We start from the raw sequence: 26,697 nt of genomic DNA on the forward strand, positions 1-26,697 counted from the left end.
TTCTCATTGCAGCATTGTTTAGGAATTCCTCTTGCTCTTTCCTTTAAAAAAAAAAAAAAAAAAGTTTTCTGAATAAGGCCAACCATTTCCCTAAACTAAATGATTAGTTTGGATTCAACCTGCTTGGAATAAGATTGAACTTTTATTTATTTTTTTAAATAAATGGAATAAAAACTTCTGGTTGTTTGGATTGAACTTAAAACTTGTTTTTTGTTTTATTTTTTACTTTTCAGTGTTAAATCAGTCACGCCTTTTTCATTTTTTTTTTCTCCTTTAGCTGTGTGTTTCTTTGACTCCAGCTTGACCAGACCTCCTTCAGGACTGGTTTGGGAATCTCATATTAATGTTTAGGATGACCACCTTCTAAAGAATCACGGGGATAACAGAATCAGACAACACACTGGCTGCATGGTGGCTGTTCAAGCCGGTGGGGAGAAAACGTGCAGTCAGATAAGTGTGACGGGACGCGTCTGGGTGGGGGGGACAACGGCCCGAGGAGCGAGGGACACGCGCGCTCACAGCGGAGGGGGAGCTGATCCTCAGTCGGTGTGTATGAGGCAACAGAGGAAGGAGCGACCTGCTCACGCGCGGACACTCCGGGCTCTCACACACTCTCACTCGCGCACACTCTCGCTCGCTTTCTCTTTTGCGCTTGCACGGAGCGAGGAGGAGGAGGAGGAGGTAGGGGGGGTGGGAGACAGAAACCAGGGAAGGGAAGAATGAGGAAGAGGTCCGCTTTGCTGCGCGCCTCCTCTCAGCAAATGCGGGTTTGCTGATGAAGCTCCGCTCCGGTCATCCGATCATACGGGTCAGCCAGGTCGCGCTGCGTGGAAACCAGGACTAGGCGACAACAAGACAACAGCAATAAATTACAAAAAAAAAAAAAAAAAAAAAAACCAACCCAGTGTGCGCATGGGAATCCGGACTACTCTACCCTCCTCTTGCGCGTCTCGGTCGCTGGGTACGCCGTCTTGGCTGGCGTATAAGAGCTCCCTGCGTCTCCATTACCATTCCCCACTACTGGCTTACCTCCACTACCACTCCTGCTCCTCCTCTTACTACTCCTTCTACTTGCCTGCATTACAAGAAGAGTCGTAGTGTTGCTTTTTACTACTGTCACCTCTGGATTGAGGATAGTCGCGCGGCTTTGTGAAGGTAGGACATTTTCCACTTTCCTTTGCTTTTTACGGTGTTAATGGTGATTACTGCGGGGGTCCTTGTCTCTGCTCGCTGCATTGTCTGCTGCAAGCAAGTTTCCCCCCCTTTTTCTGTGGTGAGGGGGGTAGGTGTGAATGGGATGCAGGAGGGGAAGTCTCTTCCCTCGGAACCCAGATAGGAGACTTGGCACCATGCGTCGGATGGGTCTGGATGCGACGTGGAGACGTTTCCTCATCCCATCTTTGTCCCTTAGGGCTTTCCACACGGCGCTTTTCATCTGCTGTCACTTGGAGACGGGGTGGACCACTGCTTTTAGAAATCAATGAGCACCCTCCAGGAGGAAATGTTTTTTTGTTTGGTTTTCTTTTTCTATTTTAAAACGTGCAACTGGAAAAGACCCCCAGAGGCTGCTTCATTTAGCATTTTAATTCCCGCCCTTCATCTCCATCCTCCTCCTCAGCTTAATTCTTTATTCCTTCCATGTTGAAGTGAAGGCGCCTGCCTCTCCTGTTTTATGGAGGGGTGATGGTTAGAGATTCAGAGCACGTCCAGACACCCAACTCTCACCTTTTTATAGGCGTTCAGTGTGGAAGTTAAGGCCAAACATGCACTGCACCGGGCACATTTCCGTTTTTAAGCATTCTTTGTAAGGGATGAATACGCGAAGAAAGGCACATTTGCGCAATCCTGCAGGCCTCCCACCCTTTGCGCCAAACTGTGCAGCACGGTGGGGCTGCTGAGTGCCTTTGCGCTTCAGTGCAGAACAGGTCTGGGTGACTCTGGAGCCTATTTTGGAGTTTGAATAGATTTGTTTTGCACATTAGCTCTAAAAAAAAAAAAACCCTCACTTATCTGAATGGAGTTTAAAACGCGTAAATGACAGTAGCAGAGCTGTGCACATCAGTTCCTGCAAATCTGGCACGCACAATGTGAGAGCAGGCAGACAGCAGCTTTTCATTTCCCTGATGTGAGGCTGTGTCTTGTGAGAGAAGCTTGGCACATCAGGCAGGTACCATCAAGGCTTTCCAGACACTTCCTTTCCAGCTGACTTCATTTGGAGCTTCATGGGCATGACACAGGGACTGTAGCACGTCCACTGTGCAGGATGAAATATGGATGACAATAAAAAGAGAGGGAGAAATGTTTCCAGGGGTCTTTAAAGTGGGCTTTAGATTGAGGAGCCTTCGATGCTTCGTTTTTAGGATTTGCACAATGAGATGTTTTCAGATCAGCTGACTTGTGTGTTGTGAGATAGGATTCAGGTGGTCTGGGAGAGGATCTGCATCAGGCGGTGGTTAGGCTTTTTCTTAACCGAGTTGAGGATGTGCCACACACACACACACACACACACACACACACACACACACACACACAAGGCACACAACTTTGTCCATGCTTGCAGACACTGCAGTGTAACCGCTGCTGGGCCAGTCGTAAATAAGTCGCTGGCAAATGGCAGAGAAGAGGCTGAGCTGCGTCCTGGTTGGAAGGTGGAAAGCACCGTTTGCTGGTATGAATGCAGTCAGAATAGCACAAAATCTTTCCTACTTTCCATCAGAACTCATTTCCTGCCATTAGATTCAGGTTTAGATTTCCTCTGAGCTTCTGTCATTTGTGTTTTTAGGTCTTTCAACATTTAGCTGAAATTCTTTTCCTGGCATAATTGTAAAAAGATGTTCATCCAAACTGTTCTCAGGCCTCCCAGCTCTTCCTCTCCCTGCAGAATGGACCCTGCTCGGCTTGGTTGCAGTAAACTGAGCTGTTAACAAGGCTGATGTTCCTGATGGTGAAAATCAGGTTCATTCTGCTACGATTCAACAAGCTCAAGTGCAGTTGTGATCACAACATTCACCAACTTTACTGCATTTATGAAGACGTCCAAAAACAAACATGGGGCTTAGTTTTTATTAGTGTATGCTTTGCCATCAAACCTTTTTAAAATGCTACAACTGTGGTCCGTTCAGTGAGCTATGAGCGAAAAGGTCGATGCTCACACTGATTTTATGTGTTGAAAATTGATCTATATTCATTGTGATGAGAAATTCACCATCCTTCATAGTTTAGTAATAATTCTGTGTGTGTGTGTGTGTGTGTGTGTGTGTGTGTGTGTGTGTGTGTGTGTGTGTGTGTGTGTGTTTTAACTTTTAAGATTCATAAACCTCAAGCTGGATTGTTCATTTAAATTTTGTTCAGTACAAATTGTACGCTGTGAACCAGCATCTTTAGTGGCTTGTGAGGCTTGATGTGGGCAAGATGCTAATATGTCAGCCATTTTTAGCCAGTGTCATATGACAGGGGGCAGTTTTGGTTTCCAACCAAAGCAAAGTGGTCTGTGTCACCAAGCTAAACTGAGCAATATTTTATCAAAGAAAATCTCATGACCTAGCTTAACTGGGCGCTGGTGACATCACCCTCATGAAAGAGGGATGTGTTTATAGAAAACATGGGCTAATTTTGCCCAAAAGCATTTTTGAATGATGGAAACCAACTGAGAGATCCAGTTATTCTCACATGGAAAGTCTAATAAGGCTCATATGCAACCAACTCCAAGAAAGAGTTTGGTGTGTGTGATGTGTTAATTACACTGATTAACACACACACACACACACACACACACACACACACACACACACACACACACAGTGGTATCAAAATAAATCTCAAGCCTGGATTTCGCAGCGAGTTTAATTTCATTTGTCTAATGTGGAGCTCGTATCTGAGATTGCATTTTTTTTAATTGAACCCTTATCCAAAAATGAAAGCCATCGACTCCTCCTGTACACCCCCCCCCCCCCCCCCCCCCCCCTGGCAAACTTTGCCAGGTAATGTCAGCACATCCCAAGCCTGCCCGTCGTGTGAGAGTAGAACGCACACACTGACCATGTTTACATGAGTTTTAATCCCGATTTACACAGTCACATTTTTCACCAGTTTAAACACCTAATTCCAAATGGAAAAAGTCACTTTGGAATGAAGTTTAATTCATAATTAAATGGCTGATTTATTCGCACTTCAATTCCGAACTGATTAATTAATCTGTCGTGTCGTTAATTCCGTCCTAAGTTAATTCCAATCTTTCTGCACATGCTAGTAACCCTGTCCCGTCCCAATGACGCACATATTTCACACGTTGTTTCGCCTCCCATGTTCAGTGGTCTATCTTCCTTCCCAGCTGCTGAGAAGGAAAAATAAAAAGTGTATTAGTGCACTCGTGTTGAGGTGCTGCTTTTAAAATGACAGGAAAGACTAAAAGCAGGAAGCAAACTTTTGTTTCCGGTTGATGTAAGTACGTGACGCCCGCCCCTCCAGTCAGAACCCTTCCCAACCCGCCGATCTAAAGCAGAATTAAGTAACAACTTTTCCCATTTAAGCCTCAATTTTAATTTTTAATTTAAAAATTTTTTTTTAATTATTTCCATTATTTATAGGAAAATACTGTTTGGAATTAATTCTGAATTTTTAAAAAAAAAAAAAAAAAAAAATCATGTAACCGTACCCGCTGTTTTTACAGCTGATCGTTGTACTAACACATCTTTGACTCGCGACTTCATGCAGGATTTTTACGACAAGTTCGTGTTCCTATCTGGGAGCTCCAGCAGCAGCTTCAGAGGATTGAAGCTGCATGAACATATAATCACAGTTCTGCAATAATTGTTGCATCACTGCTCACGTGTCCTCTATACTGGTGGTTGGTTTCCAGTTCACTTTAAAGTGGTCAGTTTGGATCTCTATGGCAGCCTATACCAGTACTCCCATTTTCTATCTTGCTTGTCTGACATGTCAGTGATTTTTAATTGGAGATCCACACTCCTGGTCTAGCATTGCTTACATGTCATAACTTGGATCTGTTGAGTCTACCTCTGTTTCCAGTTTCTGGTTTCTTATTCAGTCATATTACTTCTGCTGCCTTTTACTTTTTTATGTATTTGGAGTATTTTGTTGGTAATTCATAGGTAGCAGCTCTGGAATATGAAGTTTGAGTTTGTTAACTTTTTTGCTACCAACAGCACAAATGTTGGAATCGAGCAGATAGGTCGCCTGTAAATTGTAAGGTTGTACAGTTTAGGAAAGTGAACAGAATTACTGTTGAAATGCTGATTTAATTTTAAAGCAATGTATCCTGCAGCTGAGAAAAACCTCTGGTTGCTTCTCTCCTGAATGACCAGGGAACTGTGGGTAAAGGAAGTTAATTTGACGTCTCTGCTCTTCCTGATTCTTGTTTTCTGTTGTTCGCTCATCCCACATTATCACGCAGCCTCCAAACACACGCATACTGATCATGTCAGTGGATAGACGGACACAGACATGCTGTAGGAAATCATTATTTGTATGAGCGTGCCGGTTTGATCGTTTCCTCTTCTCAAAGTGTAATAAGAGAAGACATGTTGGCTTGAGGAATGGCTGCTGGGCAGATCCAGGCTGAAAGAACTCCACATCATTCTAATGACGCCGAATGCGGTTCATTAATCTTCGGTTGAAGCAGGGGTGTGCGTGTGTTTGTGTTGTGCTGCTTCTTTTGCATGTAAGGAACATCCCAGCAGTTTTATTCATAAGGGGAGAGTTTGCCTGGTCTCTTTAACTTTGCCATGATGATTTCTGCATCCACATCCCTCTTTCCTGTATTCCTGTTCAGATTTTTTTCATTTTTCCACATCATGTCTTTCATGCAGTTTATTTCAAAATATTTCAGACTCCTGTGCCCCATTGGGAGGAAAATGCCTTTCAGACATTTTTTTTTTTTTCCTCAAAGCAGGACATGTTCTGCAGCATGTCATTCTTTTCTTTTGGCATTCTCGTGGTCGGCATCTGAAGTTGATTCAACCACCACATCGCTGGCAGTGATGGCAGTTTTCATGCATGACTGTTTCACATGAACACCAGCGGTTTATGCAGGAGGTCAGCTCATCGCCAACTTCGCTCTTTTTCTTTTTCTGTTGGCTGCCTGTCCAATCAGCCGTGTTTTTGGCTCCCCCGGGTACTGCCTTCAGAGGCGTCTTTAGAATGACAGTACTAGGGCAACGAAGGAACACGTGCTTTGTTTCTTCGTTGTGTATTGGGGTTTTTATTTATGCTTCTGGGGATTGTGATTCTCTATTTAACCCTAAATGCAGCACAGCAGCTGATGGCCAACAAAGCTAAAACAAGCTGTGTATCTGAAACATTTAGTTTGGGGATGTGGAGTTCTTACTGGACTCAACCTGACTTGTCCGGAGGCGGAATCTGCTAGAGGTCTTCCTTCCTGTAGTCCAGAGTAGGGCTGGGCGATATGACTAAAATCTCATCCCGATATAACTCATTTTATATCCCCATAACGATATACATAACGATATAAAACTGTTTGTGTAATGTTGTCAGTTTTGTGTCAGATGTGCTTGGCAACGGCAGCAGTGATCTCCTTCCATCTGGCCGTATGACGTTTCACGGGTAAATACTAGGGGTGGGAAAATAAAATGGAAAAATAAGAAATCTGGATTTTTTTGCTTCACAATTTTAAAATCAAATTTTTTTTTCTTTTCAAATAAAATTAATCCATTATGAAATTTGTCATTTTTATTTATTTGAATTGATCTTTTTACTTGTCTTCTTGGGCATTATAGCAGCAGTATGATGGTCTGGCTACTGTTTTTCCCAATTGGTATAAAAAAAAAAGACTAGCAAAAACAAACAAAAAAAATGTATACCTTTTTGTTTTGTTTTTTTTTTATCTACAAAAATAAGCAATATTGAAGAATTGTGAGAATTGTAATTTAAATCGAATCGGAACCCAAAAAATTGGAATCGAATTGGTACAAAAGCATATAGTCACAGTCCGAGTAAATACCTGCTGCAGTGTTTGCATCTGGAGTTTATTCTGAGCTTTCGCCTCCGCTTGACGCTGCTTTTGCTCGTTGACTCTATTCTTTATTCTGTATTCTTGATTCCTGTGTAGGTGATAAAATTAGTTGTGTCGGCGTCCGTTGTCGGGACTGTGAGTTGGTCTGTCAGTTCCATTTCGGGCTTTTTATATCCGAACTGCATCCATGTGACAAATTTCTCACCTTTTTAGGAACAAGCTCATCAGTTTAGGTTGGCTGATCATCTTTTAGTGAATTCTGCTCTGAAACGCCTCTGCTACCATCTCCCTCCATGTTTGTTTATATATTGCAGCATGCTGTAAAGCGCATCTTAATGTAAAATACTGCAGTAAAGCAGCTTATCGTGGTGTAAACTATCAAGCCTCATATAAAACAATAGACGTTTTCTGTCATCCAAAGGATGTACATCATCATATCGCCCAGCTCTAGACCTGAGGTGTTTCTTTATCCCCACCAGCGGCTCATGCATGCTCAGGATGAGGGATGGAAGACTCTGCTTTCCATCTGGAGCAGTATGTGTCTGTAAATGCAGTGCAGCACTGATTTAAACCTGTAATTTTAGAATTTCAGAAAATTCTTTCTGAGATCACAATAAAAATGCGTTTCACGGCACAGCTGCACAGTCTGTTAACACGCATCCCCAGAAAGTCCGGTAAGCCGGGCTTATTTAGTATCCGTATGGGCTCTTGATGCACCTTTACTGGAGCCCAGCGCTACAAAGCATTCTGTGTTAGACAGAACAGCTGGTGTGGGGTATTTTCTAGAACCATAAGCCTGTTTAGAAAAATGACATCCCCAAAGTGAAAACAACCAAATCCCAAAGCGCACTGAATCATTTATCACTTGGAAATGCCATGTGAAGCTTGACGTGAGCACAGAAGACGGCAGTAGAAGGAAAGGAGCTGCTGGCGGCCGTCAGCAGGAGGAAAGCATTTTAATGTGTTTTTCCCCCTCTTTCTTTTTGACTAGAATATCTTAACATCTGAGCACAATGCTCTCATCACAGCTGAGCCCACTCGGCCCACATCAGAACTGCAGACATTATTCACACCTGGTTTATTCAACCCAAACATATAAAATCATCACTGCTGGACTGATTTCACAAGTTTTAAAAGGGGATTTCTGTCACAGTGCAGCTGAGAACACACACAGCTATGTAAAGGGTTCAATAAAAATTGATTCATTGATGACATCCCTGGTGGGTTCTGCTGCTCTGCTTCCTTTTTCTCCATTTAACTTTAAAAAGTAGCAGCGTCAAATTGCTTCTGAACCTCCTTTCATACGATGGAAAACCTCATTTCTAGAATTTTCAGCTTCATATGATGAACCTTGCAGAAGGAAAGTACTGTTGTAACTATTGATCTCTGCTGAAACGTGCTGTCTGCATGAGAGGACAAGAAGGTTAAATTACTGGGATATGATGCCGGAAGGTAAAGTCTTTTGTTTAGGATGCGTTCTGGAGAAATGTTAGCCTGTCAAGTCAAAGGGGTGAAGTTTGGTAATTTGTATTTGTAAAGAGATGTAAATGAGGGGAAAACATCATGTAGGATGACTGCAAGCTGTGCTGACACAATGCCCTGCTACACTTGCTCCGTTAGTAGGTAATGTTTGTTTAGGTGTGTTTCTTTTTGGAATGAAAGAATAAGCACTCTTGAGTCTAATTGTAAAAAATGTTATTTGCTCTGAAATATTGTATTATGTTGCAGAATTAGATTGTCTAATCAGGCTTCAATTTCAGTATTTGGAGTCTAAGGACACAATTATAGTTTATGAAGCCTTTTTCTAGTATTTTTTTTTAAGCCTGTTCTGGTCAGTGTCAAAGCAGATCAGCAGGTTTATCGTTGGAGGGCAACGAGTTGGGTTGAGAACATGGGTAGAGCCGGGTAATGTGACCTGAAATTATACTTTACTGGTAAATGTAACATGTTCACTTTATTAGACTTTTATGACGTATTTATATGCAATGCCACGGCTATTCAGCTTGGTCCTGCAAGGGTTTCTGCAGGTTTTTCATGTTTCCCAGACTGAACACACCTGATTCAATAATAATTCAATAATTATGATACGGGGAGAAAATAAACAGACATGAGGCATGTCCTACACCCCCCGCCCCCCTCCCCTCCAGAGAATTTCCCTTATTTTAATATCCAGAACTTGCCAGGTATGCTCAGGGTTTTGTGCGTTTTTTTACGTTTAAACAAGATCTAGATGAACACGCTGTATTGTTTTTAAAAACATGTTTGTAGATTCCTGTTGAGCTTTTTATCCACTTCAAGCTCAAGCTGTGACATTGATGTGCCGCTGCTTGTTCTGTAATCATTTCAATTCTGTCTGCTGGGAAGTCACCACTAGATATCGGCAGACATGTTTTTAAATAAGAAATATGCTATCTTCGTCCAAAATGAAGTAGGAATTGTTTTTCCTTATCTTTCAAATACTTTGTCTTGGACAAAGTTTGCTTCAGAATAGGCTGCCTGATTGCAAACACTTGAGTGCTTGTGTGTGTACGTGCAAGAAAAGGGTCTGTAACTGCATAAAGAGTGAACAATTGGTGCAAACTAGTCCAGACTAATTACCTCAGAAAACTGAGGATGGTTTATATCCCCAGTGGAGAATGACATAACAATATTTAATGATCTTATGTTATGTGGTAACTGTGCTGAATATGTTGTGTGTTAGGCTATGGGGACACGTTTGCATCACTGCAATTGATTTATGGCAACCTGTGGTTTTCCTACCTTCAGTTTTACCTCAATGAAATCTATGAAATGGAAATCAAACTGCAGTTTTAAGTCAATCCTGGAAAATTTGTATTTTTATATAAGGCAAAGTATCTAAATTTAACTTGGCAATTCCATATATATGCAAGATTTATGAACAATGTGACACTCAGCTGAGGCTTTTACTGATGCCACCATTTAATAAAAATATAATTGAAATAATAAATCAAAACCAAAGTGGGCTCAGAATAACAGCTTCTGAAGTGAATTTCCATTATCAAGGTAGAAGATTGAGATTTAAAAAGCTTTGGTGGTTTTATGGGCTGTTAAAGAAAATATCTTCGCTAACTTAATTTACAGGCCAACACTGATGGACAGAAGTCATCTGTTATCAGAATAAAGCCTGCTGACTGCTGTATTAGGTAAAGTAGATTGTCATTGCTGCAGTATTGAAGCAGGGGAAATTTTTAAAGCTCCACCTTTTAGCTGTTGTAATAGTTAAACATTTGAGGTTAATCTTTGGTGCTTTGGTTTGAACTTGCAGCCTCTGAACAGCTATGCAAACATCTTACCTGGAAATGTATGTTTTCCCTCTGTGGTTCTGTTTTCAGGGAACTTGATGTTTTCTGGTTAAAAGAGCAGCTATTTTAGGTTTAGTCTGTAGGGCTGACCTTAGTGTCAGCTGGATGGATCGTTTCTAGGTTTTTATGTCAAGTAAAACATGGAAACTTGTTTTGAACTGCTGCTTGTGTTAGGATGTTTTTTTTTTTTGTTGTTTTTAAAAAAAAAAAAAAAAAAAAAAAAGTAACATTTTTTCCTTGATTAATGACACACCGGAATTTTTTTCTTCTTCTCAGATTCAACCTCCTGATCACCTCATCAGTCCTGATCCTGTCAATATGGGCTGCTGGGATCGCTCCTCTCTCCTTTCCCCCACCATGAAGCTTGCAGTTGTCGCTGTGGTCCTGTTCCTCAAACTCAATCCATCATTGGCTGGTGCCTCCCCTGAGCAGAGCTTGGGTGGCTCTCTGTCTGCAGAGCAACCTAAAAATGAAACTGAGTGCAGCAAGGCTGAGCAGTGTCAAAAAGGGGTGTTCCTACCTATTTGGGAGCCCCAAAACCCATCATTTGGTGACAAGGTTGCCCGGGCAACCGTTTACTTCGTGGCTCTGGTCTACATGTTCCTGGGTGTGTCGATCATTGCGGATCGTTTTATGGCATCAATAGAGGTTATCACATCACAGGAAAAGGAGATCACCATCAAGAAGCCCAACGGGGAAACCATGACGACCACAGTACGGATCTGGAACGAGACAGTCTCTAATCTCACCCTCATGGCCCTGGGCTCCTCTGCACCTGAAATCCTCCTGTCAGTCATAGAAGTTATTGGTCACAACTTTAACGCTGGCACACTGGGACCATCAACCATTGTGGGCTCGGCAGCGTTCAACATGTTTGTCATCATCGGAATCTGTGTGTACGTGGTGCCGGATGGCGAGACTAGGAAGGTCAAGCACCTGCGCGTCTTCTTCGTGACGGCCACCTGGAGTATCTTTGCCTACATTTGGCTCTACCTGATCTTGTCGGTGATCTCTCCTGGCGTTGTGCAGGTGTGGGAGGGCCTGCTCACTTTCCTCTTCTTTCCCATCTGTGTTGTGTTTGCCTGGGTGGCTGACCGGCGCCTGCTGTTTTACAAGTATGTGTACAAACGCTACCGCACTGGCAAGCAGCGTGGCATGATCATCGAGACCGAGGGCGACCGTCCACTTCCTTCCAAGGTAAGATTGTTTGTAAATGAAGTTTTTACTTTTGGCTACCTTACTGCTGCAATTTGACCCCTTGTTGAGATCTAGGGGATGGAGTTGTTGTGAACCAAATTGGCTGATGAAGATATCTGTAGAGGCATAGCTGCTTGCAGAACTTGCACAAGATTTAGACAATTCCCTACGTTTCCTAAATTATTTAAATGAAAATGCAAAACTACAGAATCTCAAGGGCAGGCTTTACATGGACGCAATTCTTAATCTGTTAATGGTGAGTGGGGCCTGATGCCTGGCATTGCAGTGACAATCATGCCTTGGAAACTTGATTAATCTGGTGATTTGATTGCTTGGTTCCTCCTATGCTGCTTCAAAAACAGTTCTTGACACCCTAAGCTACTTAAACACAATAAAAGATGCAAGATGTTTGACTCAAAGTGAGCAAGAGTTGCCAAACCTTGCATGTGTGTATTCAGCCTTTGCACATATAAGAACTACAAGCCAAGAGTCGGCATAGACACTTCCAAGTCCTAGACCTAAATCCTATTTTCTTTTTAAGACAGTGGTGTAGTCCAGGGTATACGCAGGTATAGGAGTATACCCACTTCTTTTTTTTTAGTCAGCATTGAGTATACCCACTTCTAAATCCCCTGTGATGCTGTTTACAAATGTCCCTACACATGTAGCTGCGTCGTCCAGCAGCTCAGCTAAGGTTACCGATGGTACACTGGTGCAGTTAGTCAACAGTTGCATTAACTTTAGCCTGAACATAGACAAATTAAAGCTATGTGTACAGGTCCACAGGCCTGTCTCTCACTAGTCTGTAAGCCAGTATTCGTGACCCTTCCTTCCTGAAACCGAAGTGCAGAAATTGTGACAGTGAGCAAATATACTGATAGATTTTTTTTTTTTTTAAGTAGACTAATATCGAGTCTTACATGTAACTTTTTCTGAAACAGAAAAAAAATTGATACTCCATGATGGACCACTACAGCACTGCTTAAAGACTCACATCATTAGCCTTGTTTATTTACATGTCCTCTTAAGGAATTGGGTAATTATTAGTCCATTTATTTTTAATAGTCATTCAAACTCTAACTAGACTTTATTGTCCTACCAAGGCAGGAAATTTGTCTTTGGTCTCAAAATAGCTGTAAAGATAAAGGAATCGGCACATTTTAGACGAGAAACACTAAAATAGAAATGCTAATCATTTAGCAAACACATCGGACACAAACGGTCAAACACCTACATGCGTCCTCCACTCTGTATCAGCCACTGTAGTTTGTTGACTACAGTAACTGTTTTGGGATTAAAGGATTCTTGTAGATGTATTTCTTCAGCAAAGGTGCTCTATAGCAGTGTTTTCTTAATCCTGGTCCTCTGGGCCCGCTGCCCTGCATGTGTTATAGGTAACTACTGCTACTTTAATACACCTGACTCAAATCAATAGCTCATTATCAAGTTTGCAAGCAGTTAAGTTAATATGAATCAGCTGTACTGGAGTTAGTTCATCCCTTTAATTTCATTTAAGGTGGTTTTGATTGTGTGGCCATTTGTTTACAGGATGCATGTATTTGACACGTTGACTCGTTTTTTTTTTCCCCCCCAATTTTGAATATACAGTTATTAATTTGCAAAAAATCTTTTGAAATGATTGTTGTCTTGGTATAAGTGTTTAATTCTAACTCCTGACACACACAGCCAGATAAGCACTCAGAAAATAACAAATTCAATCAAGCTGTATTCCAAAGGGAAGAACTTCTTATAATTGCCCTCTTAAAGCATCTCAAGACATTTCATAAATAAAATCCTTCTCAAAAGGGAAGTGTATAGATTAACAGCCAGGACAGCTTTTTTATGCACTTATAATGAACTGCAAATGCATTAAATGACCATATTGCACCATTAAATCTGGTCATGCTGCTGTTTTTGTGGGAAACTTAAGCGACGCATGAAGCAACATATTTGACTTTTAATCTAAATGTTTGTAGATCCTTCCAAGCTTCATTGTCGACTATACAGAAGGTTTTACTATGGTTGTCCGTTGTAAAACATGCTGTGAGGGGCATTTCAATATTAAATTCACACTGCCATTTTAAAAAGTCCAGTTCCCTTAACCTGATGTAATTGATGGATGCCTAAGTCTGGTCCTCAATCTGCTATCCTGCAACTTTTAGATGCCTCCCTTCAACACATCTGAATCAAATGGCTGAATTTCCTCATGCACATATCAGTCGGCTCTGCAGACGCCTGGAAACGAGCTATTAATTTGATTCAGGGGTGTTGCTAATGGGCTGCATCTAAAAGCTGCAGGATAGATGTCCAGAAGCAGACTAAGGTTTGGCTGAGTTGAAGAAAAAAAAGGTGAAAGTTCAGCTCCTCAACCTTGTTTGCTCAGCAGTAAAGTTCTGTTGCGCAGAAATGCATAATTCAGTCAAAAAATTGTTGAACAAAACTGAAACAATGTCCACGGAGCTTAGATGATTCCCCGTCAGACATGAGGTCCTCAGCTGTAAAATGAGTCACGCCTGGAGCTTCTACTCCTGCTTTAGGCCTTTCCAACAAGGCAAAGCCATAATTAACGTAATACTCACACTCATAACACCACTCTGCACATCAATCCACCAATAAAATTGGTCAAGGCTGCACACACTTTGCTGGTTTCACATGTCAAAGCTGCACAGGTGCCAACAGCAACATCTAACATGGTGCACAGTCCCAAAAGCACAACACAGCCTAAGTTGCAGAATTCCATAAGCCAGCCAGATGGAAAATTTAAAATAGAAATGTGCTTTTCAGGTGTGCATGCAATGTGTTGAACTACTCTTTGGAAGGTATGGCTACACCAGGACAGCTGTGGTCTTCTAAAGGCTTCAATCAGTGGCATTGATTTTAACTTGCCTCTGTGTACATTTCCTAAGGTGGACATTGAGATGGATGGGAAGATGCTGAACTCTCACGGTGTTGACTTCCTGGATGGTCCATTGGGGTTGGATATCGATGAGAAGGATCTGGATGAGGAGGAGACCCGCAGAGACATGGCTAAGATCCTGAAAGAGCTCAAACAGAAACACCCTGACAAGGAGGTTGGTAACAATGTTGAAATGATACATTATGACTTGGTTTTGCCTTTTCAGCCTTGTTTCCTGTGTATGAAAACATGCTGAAGAAAAACACCTGAAATTTCCTCTGTAGGAAACGAGATGACAAAATAATCTGCAACAGATGATGCATCTTCTACCTTCATTCATTCTTGCAGTAATTATGGTGACAAACGTAGCTCTTCTGATCACAGCTTCTTAGATAAATTTGATGAAGCTAGATCTAAAAGGAAATTACAAAGGAAAATGAACACCCATTACAATTAGAACCTGGAATAAAATAGTGGCTAATCCCATTGTGATATAAATGAATTCCTGAGGCAGTAAACTGTCTTTTTGTTTGCGTCCTGCAATGATAAATCCATTGAAATATGACGTACAGTAGAGAGATTGCATCTGCGTGGACTTTACAAATATCTAGGAACGCTGCCAAAAAAAAAAGTTTAGTTTAATAACTGATTCCTTTAAAAAGTTGTGCATTTTAACTTAATTTTCAGTTTGTTTCCAGCCTGCACTCTTGTTTTGTTTGACCTGTAGATCAGTTGCAAATGAATACTTTCTGCTTTTTGTAGGACCTATTGGCTGATTGGGACAACCTTGTGTTTTTAGTTTTCATTCATAAAACCAATCTGTAAAAAGATGGTTACATGCAATGTATAATAAGCAAAGATGCAATCTCGAGTGTAACCATGTTTATTTAATCTCTAACATCATTAAGCTAAATGATTCTAATTGGCTCACCTGACCACCCTCTGTGGTAATTTTTATCTGCAGTACACCACCTTCGTAATGACTGCTGATTAACTCTGAGGCGCTTATGTTAAGCTAATATAAATGGAGAAACATGTAAATAAGGACGACTACAAAATGAATGTAGCTGCTGTAAAGCATTTCTCCAAACTGGTTGGAGAAATGTTTAATTTTTCCCAATTCCATGATTTACGACAACAGCTTTGTATGTTGAAATGCTGCTAAATGAAAAACCACCAGTAGATTTTTAATCTTGGTTTTGAAAATCTGGTCTCGTTCCCTCTTTTAGCATCTTGAGCACCCACTTTAAAGGCCCCCACCACCACCACTACTACTGATATTATAAAATGATCAGATTTAATGCATGCATGCAGGTGTACATCACCATTCTACTCCTGTGGATTCATCAGTAGCAAATTGATTCTATAAAGATCTGGCGGCGAATGATAAAATATGAGCTTTGTATAATTGTCTTTTTTCTGAAATGAGGTGCACAGTAAACTGACATTACATTTACGTTTCAGTAAAAGGGTGATAAATTACTCCACTGCAACTAATGAATTGCTGAATTGGATCTGTTTTTGAGGACACTCTAAACCAGAGGTCTCAAACTCCAGTCCTCGAGGGCCGGCAGGTTTTCGTTGTTTCTCTGGTCCAACACACCTGAATCAAATCAAATGGATCAAACAACTTCTTGTCAACTTCTTTACAATGACCCTTTAATTTCAGTCGGGTTTGTTGGACCAGAGAAACAACGAAAACCTTCCGGATTGCGGACCTAGAGGACTGGAGTTTGAGATTGCAGCTCTAAATAAATTGGTAATGTTGACTTCATCAATGATTTTTGTAAAGTTTTTTTGCTTCCCCCGATGAGAAACAAGTTGTAACTGAGATTTTTCTCAATTCATTGTATTGGTTGTGAATAAACCACAAGTATGTGATCTAACAATGCAATAGAAGACACTTTAACTCCTTCCGTGCTTCATATTATGTTCTGTAACCAGGTGGAACAACTCATTGAACTTGCCAACTACCAAGTCCTGAGCCAGCAGCAAAAGAGCCGAGCTTTCTATCGATGCCAGGCCACCAGGCTGATGACGGGGGCAGGCAATATCCTGAAAAAACACGCCGCCGATCAGGCACGAAAGGCTGTCAGCATGCATGAGGTTCGCTCTGATGCCTGTGACAACGATCCCGTCTCTAAGATCTTTTTTGAACCTGGTTCTTACCAGTGTCTTGAGAACTGTGGCACAGTGGCTGTGAACGTGGTGCGGCGGGGCGGCGACCTGGGCAAAACGGTTTCTGTGGAGTACCGGACGGAAGACGGCACTGCCAACGCCGGCTCCGACTATGAGTTCACAGAGGGTGTGGTGGTGTTCAAGTCCGGCGAGACCATGAAGGAGATCCGCGTGGGCATCATTGACGATGACATCTTTGAAGAGGATGAAAACTTCCTCATTCACCTCTCCAATGTCAAGGTGTTGACATCAGAAGGCGAAGAGCCAGAAGAAGGCGAGTCCGCTAACTACGTGGACTCTGTGGCCTGTCTCGGCTTACCCTCCACAGCAACCGTTACCATATTTGATGACGACCATGCCGGTATCTTTACATTTGAGGAGCCCGTTTGCCACGTCAGCGAGAGCGTGGGCACCATGGAGGTGAAGGTGCTGAGAACATCTGGAGCTCGTGGTGTGGTCATGCTGCCTTACAAGACGATAGAGGGAACGGCTCGAGGTAGTGGCGAAGACTTTGAAGACACTCACGGCATCCTTGAATTTCAAAACGACGAGATCTTGTGAGTAACTTTGATTTCTCTGTTTTAAATGTCGTATAAACTTATATTTCATGCAGTGTCCATGTGGCAAATTATATTGCTGCTGATGTGAGAACGACGGGTGTTGGTGTGATGTGGTGGTCACAGTAATCCGTGTGGCGGACCGCTCACTGGAATTTGACAGAAACATTCCCCTATCTTTAAATCTTTTCTGCCTTTTCTTCTTTAAGTTTATTCTCCTTTTATGCTCATCAACCTGTAAACGCTTTCATTTGCAGTTCTGTCATGCTGCTGCTTTAGCCCTCTTGTGGGTTTTTATAGATTTCCTTGTTATTCCCTCACACTTTTTCCTGTACACTCAGCACAACAGGTTTAGCTTGGAGTTCCTGGAGCCAATGCATTAGAAAACTAGGTTATTGGTTGGATGATCAATGGTGTGAATTTTAAGTAGATGGAATGTCAGATTATGGAAATTGAATGACAAGGATTGAAGCTTGTGTGAAAACACGTTTTGGGAAATGGAGAGCCGGTAGCTGCTGGAAATGGTTCAAGAATGTAAACTGTGGGGAATCGGGGACATGCTGAACAGAACATCTATTTGGTCAGCTTAATTCAGATGCACAAAGGCTTCTTTAAAGAAAAATGTAGTTACCCTTTTCGTTGGCTTTATTCTGCGTGAGAACATCCCAGAGCAACCAGTTGCAGCCAGCTAGTCATCCCTGCTGTGAAATGATGCAGCCTCAGTTCAAAGCTCTTCTTCACCAACACTTATTTGACGGTGACTCATGGTGAGGATTGTGATTTGGTATTTGACCACATTTCAGGAGGCCTTTTGACTCGGTGATGTGGCTCACAGCTGTGCTCTTCATCCTTGACTTGACTGCGGGAAGTTAACTACGTCTGGATGATTGTACAGAAGTGGCCATGGATACCATCAGGATGGCATCTGGTGGTTTACTCTATCGCCGTTTTTCATATTGCACATGGAATAAAATACTGACTGATGAAACTATGATAATATAGTATTAAAAAGCAGTAATTAAGCTAACTATGTTGCTTTTTTACATTGTGGTTCATAAAGGAGTACAACCAGAAAACTTCTATGGCGTTTGTGGTTATGAATTGGATTAAATTTTTATGTTTTAACTTTACTAAGTGTCCAATAGATGTTCCATGCAGTCACTTCCATGCAACCACTTATGCTTCACACACTCACTATAAGCTATTGCTCATCATAAACCTTTTTTTCTTTCTCATCCCCAACACACACACACACACACACACACACACACACACACACACACACACACACACACACGCAAACATGCACACTCACATGCACAATATGTCTAGAGCCTCAACACAAATAATTGTTTGCAGCTAAGTTTCTGCGGTTGCCTGTAGCACAGCTGGGTTCATGGTTCTTGTAAAACAGCAGTAAACTTCACAGCTTTGAACAGATTTTTTTTCTCCCCTGTCTAAAACCTTGTACTGGTTTATGGAAAATTTTAGCTGTCCTAGATGACATGGGGCCCTGAGATTGACTGGAGACCTGTCCAGGGTATACCCTGGCACTTGCCCGGCAATTGCTGGGATAGACTCCAGCTTCCCCGCAACCCTTAATTGGACTAAGCAGTTATGAAAATGAATGAATAGATAAGTTGGCTAATCAGCTCAGGATACTGATTTGAGGTTGCTTAAGTCTAACTATACTCACAAGTCTCGTAATTGTCCATTGATTTGAGTTAGCCTCAAATTAGCCTACTGAGCTGTTTGTTTGCTACTTCAGAAACTAATAGGCATTGGCTGATTATCACGTTTTTTCCACCACACATTAATTAATAGCTTGTGGTACAATGTTTGATTGTCTGATTGCATGATCATAGTTTTTTTAATTCCACTTGAAACTGTTGCACTGCTGATGGAGTAAAGCATAGATCAGCTTGAATCATGAGTCCTTGATATGTGCTTAAGTCAAACTGGTTGATATTGAAATACCATTTATTAGGTGAGAACTAATAACTGGAGAAAAACACCTGAATAAGCTTTTTTTTTTTTTCTTTTAATCACAGCCTTACCTGCCCTGTGCTCAAGATGCCCTTATTGGGTTTATAATGGAAAAACTCAAGTCAGCCATTTGCTTAAATCAATTAAAATGTCTGAGAATAAGATGCAGGCTGGCTGATTTTTGTCCTTATTGTTTCTCAATAGCAGAATGGTGAATTGGATAGTCTTTGGGAAGTTTTCTCTGTTCACTCCTGATCTTTCTATAAAAGACTCTTGAATGGTTTGATGGCTTATCTTGCATGCTGCGAAAGATGGCAGAGTACGTGTGAGTGTGTTACAGCAATGGGACAACACACATGGACGACAACTAGCATTCAGCACCCTCTTATCTGATCCTGTGCACAAAAAAGCAGCTCTGCCCTGCATGTTTGTGTGAATAAGCTCTTCATCCACCTGATGCTGTCAGGAGATGCCAAAATTGGACATTTTAGCTGTTTTTCATTTCAATTAAATCCAAGTGCTATTGCTATTACAGTTGCTGCCGTTACCATTATTGCATTAAAGTTTAACTACATTCCTATCTGTATTACTTTATTACTCATCACAGCATGTACTGTTTACTGCAGGCCTGTTGGAATTGCACATTGTCCTTATCAGTCGTTTGAAGTGGCTGGTATTCGTTTTAAAAATGTTAGAAAAGTCAAAGGCTGCATTTTTATCCTCATTTCCGCTTGATTTTAATGCAAGACTAACATTTAATCTTTAGATTTTTAAAAAAAAATAAATTTACTGTAAATTTGCACTAAAAGTTGACACATTGGGGGAGGGTAGAGAAAAGAACAGAATTGCTAGATTTTCTACAAGAAGGTGGCGGTCCAAGGCACTAATGCTTATCTAATACTAATTAAAATAAAATCAGGAAAGAAAATTGTATAAACAAAACTGCTTGTTTGTAAATTTATTAGCAGCATTTACATGTGACCAGTAAGTTGGTGGTAATTCTCCTTTCATCCATCCATTTTCTGGCTCTTATCTGACACTAGCTCTGAACTTCACCAGGGAGATGTCCAGGAGGCATATTGACCAGATTCCCTAACATCCTCATCTGGCTTCTTTCAATGTGGAGGAGCACTGACTATACTCATAGCTTCTAATCTTATTGCTAAGGGAGGTCCTGGCAACCCTGTGGAAGAAATTCATTTCAGCTGCTTGTATTTGGTATCTGTCACTACCTGTGGCAAGTTGAGGACAAGAATGTAGATCGGCTGGTTCATTGAGAACTTTGCCTTTTGGCTCAGCCTTTTCACAATGACTGACCGTGGCCGAGTCTCATCACTGCAGAGGGTGCAGTGATCTGCCTGTCGATCTTGCACTTATAAACAAGACCCCAAGATACCCGAACTCCTAACTTGGGGACAGGATCTCATGCTCTGAATCGGAGAGGGCACGGCACCCTTTTTCGGCAGAGGACCATGGTCTCAGATTTGGTGCGGATTGTCAGCCGAACTACTTCACACTTTGTGGCAAGTCATTCCAGCTATGCTGCTATATTGTCTCAAATTTAAAAAAAAATAAATAAAAGAAAAAAATAAACCTTTAACAATTTGTTAAAAAATGATCCATGTTTTAACTTTTATTGCTTCTTCACAATGGTCAGTAAATCACCTTGTGGCTTTAAAAAATAAAAAAAAAAGGAATCTAAAGCTTCACTTAATAAGCTGGCTCTTTTTCATCCTTTATTTTTTTTCAGGTATAAAAGGATTCTGCCACAAAAATGTTTACTTAATCTTTCAGACGGAGTAACAGGTGCCAAAATTCAGATTTGGTCTTAGTCTGAAGTTCAAAACACTAAGTCACTTTTATTGGTAGATTTGACTGATTACTGTTAAATGCATTTATACGACAGTGAACTGGTGTCATCTCTGTTGTATGATGTTATCCAGAGTGCATCCTGGCACTTTAAGAGGCTCTATTTTTGTTATGGGCAGGTCCGGATGGAACTAGCAGACCACTTAATGCAAAATGGGCCAGAAATTCACTTTTCTTTTTTTCCCCGCAAGCTGTTGCATTGGCACAGCATTCCTAAGATGAGGAGACAGGTGAATGAAATAATCTGGTAGAAAGCAGAGTATAAAAACGGTGCATGTTTTTGAGTGAAATTTTTAGAGGTTAATAATAGACATTAATGGTGAAGTTATCAAAATGGCAAACTAGATGATGCATACAAAGGTAGATGGATTAAAACACAGGTTTGCAGATGCACGCATTCATTGTGACATGCACCCTCTGACCCTGTGAGGTAGCAAATCTAAACAAGCAGCCTAATTATGCAATTTCCATAAACAGGCAGCCAGTGGAGAAACATGGTGCAGTTGAGAATCAAATTAGGCTCCCTCCTACACACAAATGCGGCAGACTGGGACTTCACACTCCAATAACCAGCACAGATTGGCCCTTCGAGATGCATGCTTTGGAAAGCTATATGAACATGGGATACATGTATGTGGTTTGAGCCCTCTTCAGGTATATGATCATGCATTTTTCTTAATCGGATTGATCAGTGACGACTGGTAGTGAGGTTCAGCAGGAAAAAAAATCACGTTCTTTGTAAGGCATGGGTTTAAGCAACAGTTGTACTCAAGGCCGGGTCATGCTCAAAACAGCTTGCTGTGTAGTCTGTAGTATGTGTTCAGTGGTGACGCATGACCGCAGTCAGAGGCGTGGTGAAAAGTTGGTCATCACTGTGGGAGACATGATAATCGTTTCAGTATGGGATGATGGCATAAGATTTCAGACATTCTTTCCTGGAAGTGATCTATGCTGGTGTACATCAACAGCGACAGAGGTGAACAAGAGAGCTTGACAGAGAAATGAGAACTGAGCTCACATTCACACCTCCAGTTTGACGGCCAATCACCGCTCAAAGCAGCAACGAATGTCAGATTGTTTCAGGTTACAGAAACTGCCAGACGTGTGGACTCCAATTGTGAGGTTGTGACTGTGTGAAGAGGGGTTAAAAACAGATTGCAGGTGTTTGTGTCATCCTTACCCCTGTTGTGTGCAGTGTTGGTCAGGGTTCTCATCTTTTCTTTGACTGTTTGCATCAGCAGCTACTTGTAGCTTTTACCTATAATACCTAGAAAGACTCAGATGGAAGGAAACAAACTAATAAGTGTCAACACAAACACTCAAATGCTGATTTCACTCCATCATTTGGTAGTAATGAGGTTTGATGAGGTGAGTGTGTGTGTGACAGCAGTATTACTAAAAATGCCAAATTAATTAGCAGAAGAGGATAAGTGCTGCTGTTTCTGGATGATTAAAACTGCTTCTATTTTGACCGTTTTGCATTTGTTAGAAGTTCTTTTGTCACACTAAAGATGAAGCAAACGGTAACGCAGTATCTGCTAGAAAGACACAAACCCACACAGGCTGCGCTTTATGAGGTGTGAAGGTTGTGTTCTCATGTTACATAGAACATTGTAATAACACCTCTCTTGGCAGGAGACTCACACCTGTTACTGTGTGTGTGGCTGCCTTAAAGCATGAGATCAGCTGTGTTTTTCTTGCTGAAACAACTCGACTGACTGAAATGAATCTCAGTCGAAAGATTCAATAATTCCGTCAGTAATTTTATACGCTTTCGGGTAACCGCTTCGGTCTGACTGTACTTTGGAAAATGAAATCATTTGGATGAGTTAACTGATTAAAAAGATTAGACTAATAGATAAAGGCAACAGAAGTCATGTGAAGAAGCAGGAGGTAAGGTTCATCATGTGGTACCATGTGAGAAAGTAGTGTCTTAATAAACATCAGGGCATTTCTCATCTGTTTCCACAGAAGACGACTTTCCTCTCTGGTAGGCTGCCTTTTATTTCTTCCCCTCCCTTCCTGAAATGGGTAAAATTTTAAAAAATACGTCATCAGCCCTGAGGCATTCCCAGAATGTCCTTTTTTTTCCCTGTTTAGAGAAGTGAAAATGACCTTAAGTGTGTTTTTAGTACTCTGAGTTAAAAACATAGACTGTATATAAAGAGATGGACGGAGCCTCCGGGACATCACCAGCAGGTTTCTGAAAGGCTGAATTGAAACTCGGTGGGCGGTTCCTACCATCGCCATCTTGGCAGCGTCATGCACGTCATCTCGCCCGGAAAATACAAATATGGGCAAAGAGGTGGAGCTGAGAGGGGGGGCTGTGAGCGTCATGGCGGATGATTGACTTCGAGCGAACTCCGAGCTTTCTGTAGCTAAAAGCTAACCGAGCTAACCCAACGATAACTGGAGCTAACCTGCTAACGGAGGTAAGCGGGCTAAAGCTAAGTCACATTATTAACCGGCTATAAACCGCTGTATTTCTATGTTCTTCTTACTTGAAGCAGGAGATTGGGTAGCTGTCAATCAAAAGGACACGCCCCTAAATATGCCGAACTTCGAGATTAAATTACTTTTAAATGGGCGAGTGTATATAAAAAAAAAAAAAAAAATCCCCCAGTTGTCATGAAGGTAAACCTGACCTATGAACCGAAAGTGGATTTTTGACCCAGGCTGTAAACATGTTTATTTCTGCTGTAAACATGTTTTATTTTTGCTGTGAAGTTTTGGAGATTTGCTCATTTTTGCAGCCCCTAGTGGATGAAGGGGGAACTGCAGTTTTATGCACTTCCGCATGAGCTTCACTTTTGACCGATGGAGGTTGCCGCTTGGTTAAAAAAGGGGGTGTGGGGTGTTGGACATGAAGGGGGGCAGGTTAGCAGCCTGAGAAATGAGCCCTAACCAGCTGCCTCCACAAAATGCCATTGCCTTGGTAACTGCTGGGATGCAGAGCGAGATGCAGAGTGAAAAGACTTAAATGAGAACCATGAGAAAAACCAGGTGGTGGAAGGTAAAGATATGAAGAGGAGATGGCGTGACCAGATGGGAGATGCTTTTATTCTTCCTGCTGCCACATGTGCACTCTGACTGCGTTGGCTGATTTTGATTCATCAGTAAAAACAAGCACTTTTCAGTAATTGGACGAGGATTCTTGTTGCTAATGAACAGTTCAAGTGACGTTTGTTATTTTTACTGTTGCCTTGGGAAGCAAAATGCAAAGAAAGTGTCTTTGAGGTGAATTCAGCATCAGAGTACCACTTGAGTTTTTAATTTAGTGGAACAAAAGGATTATTTCTGCTTCCTCTAACTTGTTCATCGTGACTAGACGATGCTGACAGATTCCAGAAGCTGTTTATGTAACCTTTCCAGGGGGTAACTCGGGTGGGTAGAGTCCCGGTGCTAATGTTTCATCATCAAGGATGCACAACGTCACATTTTCCTCTACAAGGTTTATTTTCCAGAGTTTTTCTCAGGGCAACAGGCATGTTCAGCCACAGTTCAGCCTGAATGGCGATAAACTCAACACTCTAGACTGTCACAATGCAAGTTGCAGATTAAAGCAGGGACAGTAAGCTTTATTTGTAAAACACAGGAGCATCTTTCATCTCAATTTGAGACTTTTCTGTCGGCCGCTTCACCGAACCGCTCAGCGACCTCAGTCACTCATTATTCAGGGTTCAGGAATCACACAGCTGCTTTGCTGTCGTGCATCTACCAGTAGAGGCATTTTGAACAATGGCTACTTCTAGCTGATCACTTTTCTCACGTTTTTCCACTACTTGGACCTCTCGCTGTCCAGGACATGTGTTTATGTAGATGCTCTATTTAGATGTTTATGTTGCAAGTTTGGAGAGGAAAACATTAAAACTGACTCATGCATGAAACAAATACCCTGAATTAGCTTGGTACAAACTTGCAGTTTTTTCTTCACTGAATAAAATTTTCATAGAAATAAGGCATTTCTGGTTATGTAAAGTTGTAATATACTGCACATTAATGGGAAAATCATGCTTTTCATGTGCACAAACCAACTGGGACTCTCCAGAAGCTGGAGTGGACTGCGATTTGTACAACTTTTATGTTGGTCATCTCTGCCTACATTGAGGATGTAAATGATAAACGTTAAGTAATAAAGTAGATAATTTTCCTGTAAAGTTACCCCTAAATACAAGGATCCATGTTGTCCTGCTTACTGTATCTTTTCATGGAAGTTTTCCTGGTCGGGTTTTTGCACAGTTCATGTGTTTGTAGTATTTTCGTTCCATGCAATTGGTCGTAGAGCCCTGTGGATGTCTGAGGATGCCTGGATATATAATTGATACTAGAGAGGGAAGACTTAAAGAGAGGAAAAAAAAGTCAGAACACCAGAAAAACATCACAACTGATACGGTTAAAAATATGAATAAATATAAGAAACAACGTCGACATTGTGGAATAAATGCATCATCTTCAAGCCCTAACCGCTGAAGCTTGAGTCTCTCCTCATGACTAGACGATGCTGACAGAATCTTGAAGCTGTTTGTGTAACATTTCCAGCGGGTAACTCAGGCCATGGCTCATGAGCTCAGTCCTGGCGCATATGCTTTTTCATCAGGGCTGCATAACACTGCCTGTCCTCAGTGAGGTGTGTATTTTACAGTATTTTCCTCCGGTCATCAGGCTGTTAACTCGCAACACTGCATTGAAACACTATCCAAACTGAGTCGCAGATTAAAGCGGTAAAATCAGAAAAATAACTTATTTTCCGACTGATTCGGTGGCTGCAATCTAGACTAACAGAAGAAAAGATTTCATGGATTTCAGTTATGTTTAACGAAGATAAAGATTGTTTTGGAGTATTCTGCCTCTTTCCAGCAGGTATAAAGCCTTCTCCTTAAGCACCAGTTTATCACAGTCCTTTGACTCTTGGCATGTTTTCAGTCTGGACAGACGTGGATGTAAACTTTGATTTAACTCGTCAGCACAGTCAGACAACCTGCAGGAGGTGATCTGACTGGGAGCAGTGGATTGGAGGAAACAGGGGTGTTCCAGGCTGGTGGTGGGAATGTATGCACACACTGGGAATGATGGAAGTTTTTTAGGCATTTTTAGGAAGAATGTGAAACCCTGTCTGTGTTTTTGCCGCGATGGTAACTATGACTCATGCAAAGTGTTAAAATGTCATTCTGATTTAAACGTGACGTCTCCATGCTTATTGCTTTGCTCTTTTGTTCATCAGAAGCTCCCTCTGCCTCACGTTTTAATGGATTTTAATGTTTTTTCTTTTGGGCAGGCTACTTAACCTTGTTTGTCAGACACCACAGAGGCAGATTGCCAAATACATGCCCCTGTGTGTGTGTGTGTGTGTGTGTGTGTGTGTGCGCGCACATAAGATCTTGGCAGGTCACGTGAAGTGGATTATATTCATCTATGCGCGTCATCATTTTACTTCTGTGTGTTAAGCTCTTTGTGTGTGCTGCTCCCTGAAAGTTGATACCCTCTTGGCTCTCAACACACTTTTGTTTGGTTTATTTAAAGATCTGGCCTATAGGTGAAAAATGTCATATTTCATTTTGCCAGGTAGGTTGGGACAAAGACCAGTCATTTCCAGTGGAAGAACTATTAATTAAAACCCGATTAGTTTGACAAGTCTGCAATCTTTCAAAAACCAAGTGGAAGCTAAATGTCACCAAATTTTAAAATGATTCAGACTCCTTG

At 41.5% G+C, this 26,697-nt stretch overlaps 1 protein-coding gene across 1 annotated transcript in view; it reads left to right on the plus strand.

Annotated features, from left to right (window-relative positions):
- Positions 1 to 858: 858 nt before the first annotated feature.
- Positions 859 to 26,697, plus strand: part of slc8a1b (solute carrier family 8 member 1b) — a gene marked incomplete at its 3' end in the record, with an annotated part of 141,035 nt that continues 115,196 nt past the window's right edge. The window contains exons 1-4 of the mRNA XM_079248616.1: positions 859 to 1,155; positions 10,591 to 11,511; positions 14,418 to 14,582; positions 16,352 to 17,142. Of these exons, the coding sequence (XP_079104742.1) occupies positions 10,633 to 11,511; positions 14,418 to 14,582; positions 16,352 to 17,142 (1,835 nt within the window). The 5' untranslated portion in view covers positions 859 to 1,155; positions 10,591 to 10,632. The remainder of the gene's footprint in view (positions 1,156 to 10,590; positions 11,512 to 14,417; positions 14,583 to 16,351; positions 17,143 to 26,697) is intronic.

The sequence above is a fragment of the Telmatherina bonti genome (genome assembly GCF_933228915.1).
Source record: "Telmatherina bonti genome assembly, chromosome: 11".
Classification (NCBI taxonomy): domain Eukaryota; kingdom Metazoa; phylum Chordata; class Actinopteri; order Atheriniformes; family Telmatherinidae; genus Telmatherina; species Telmatherina bonti.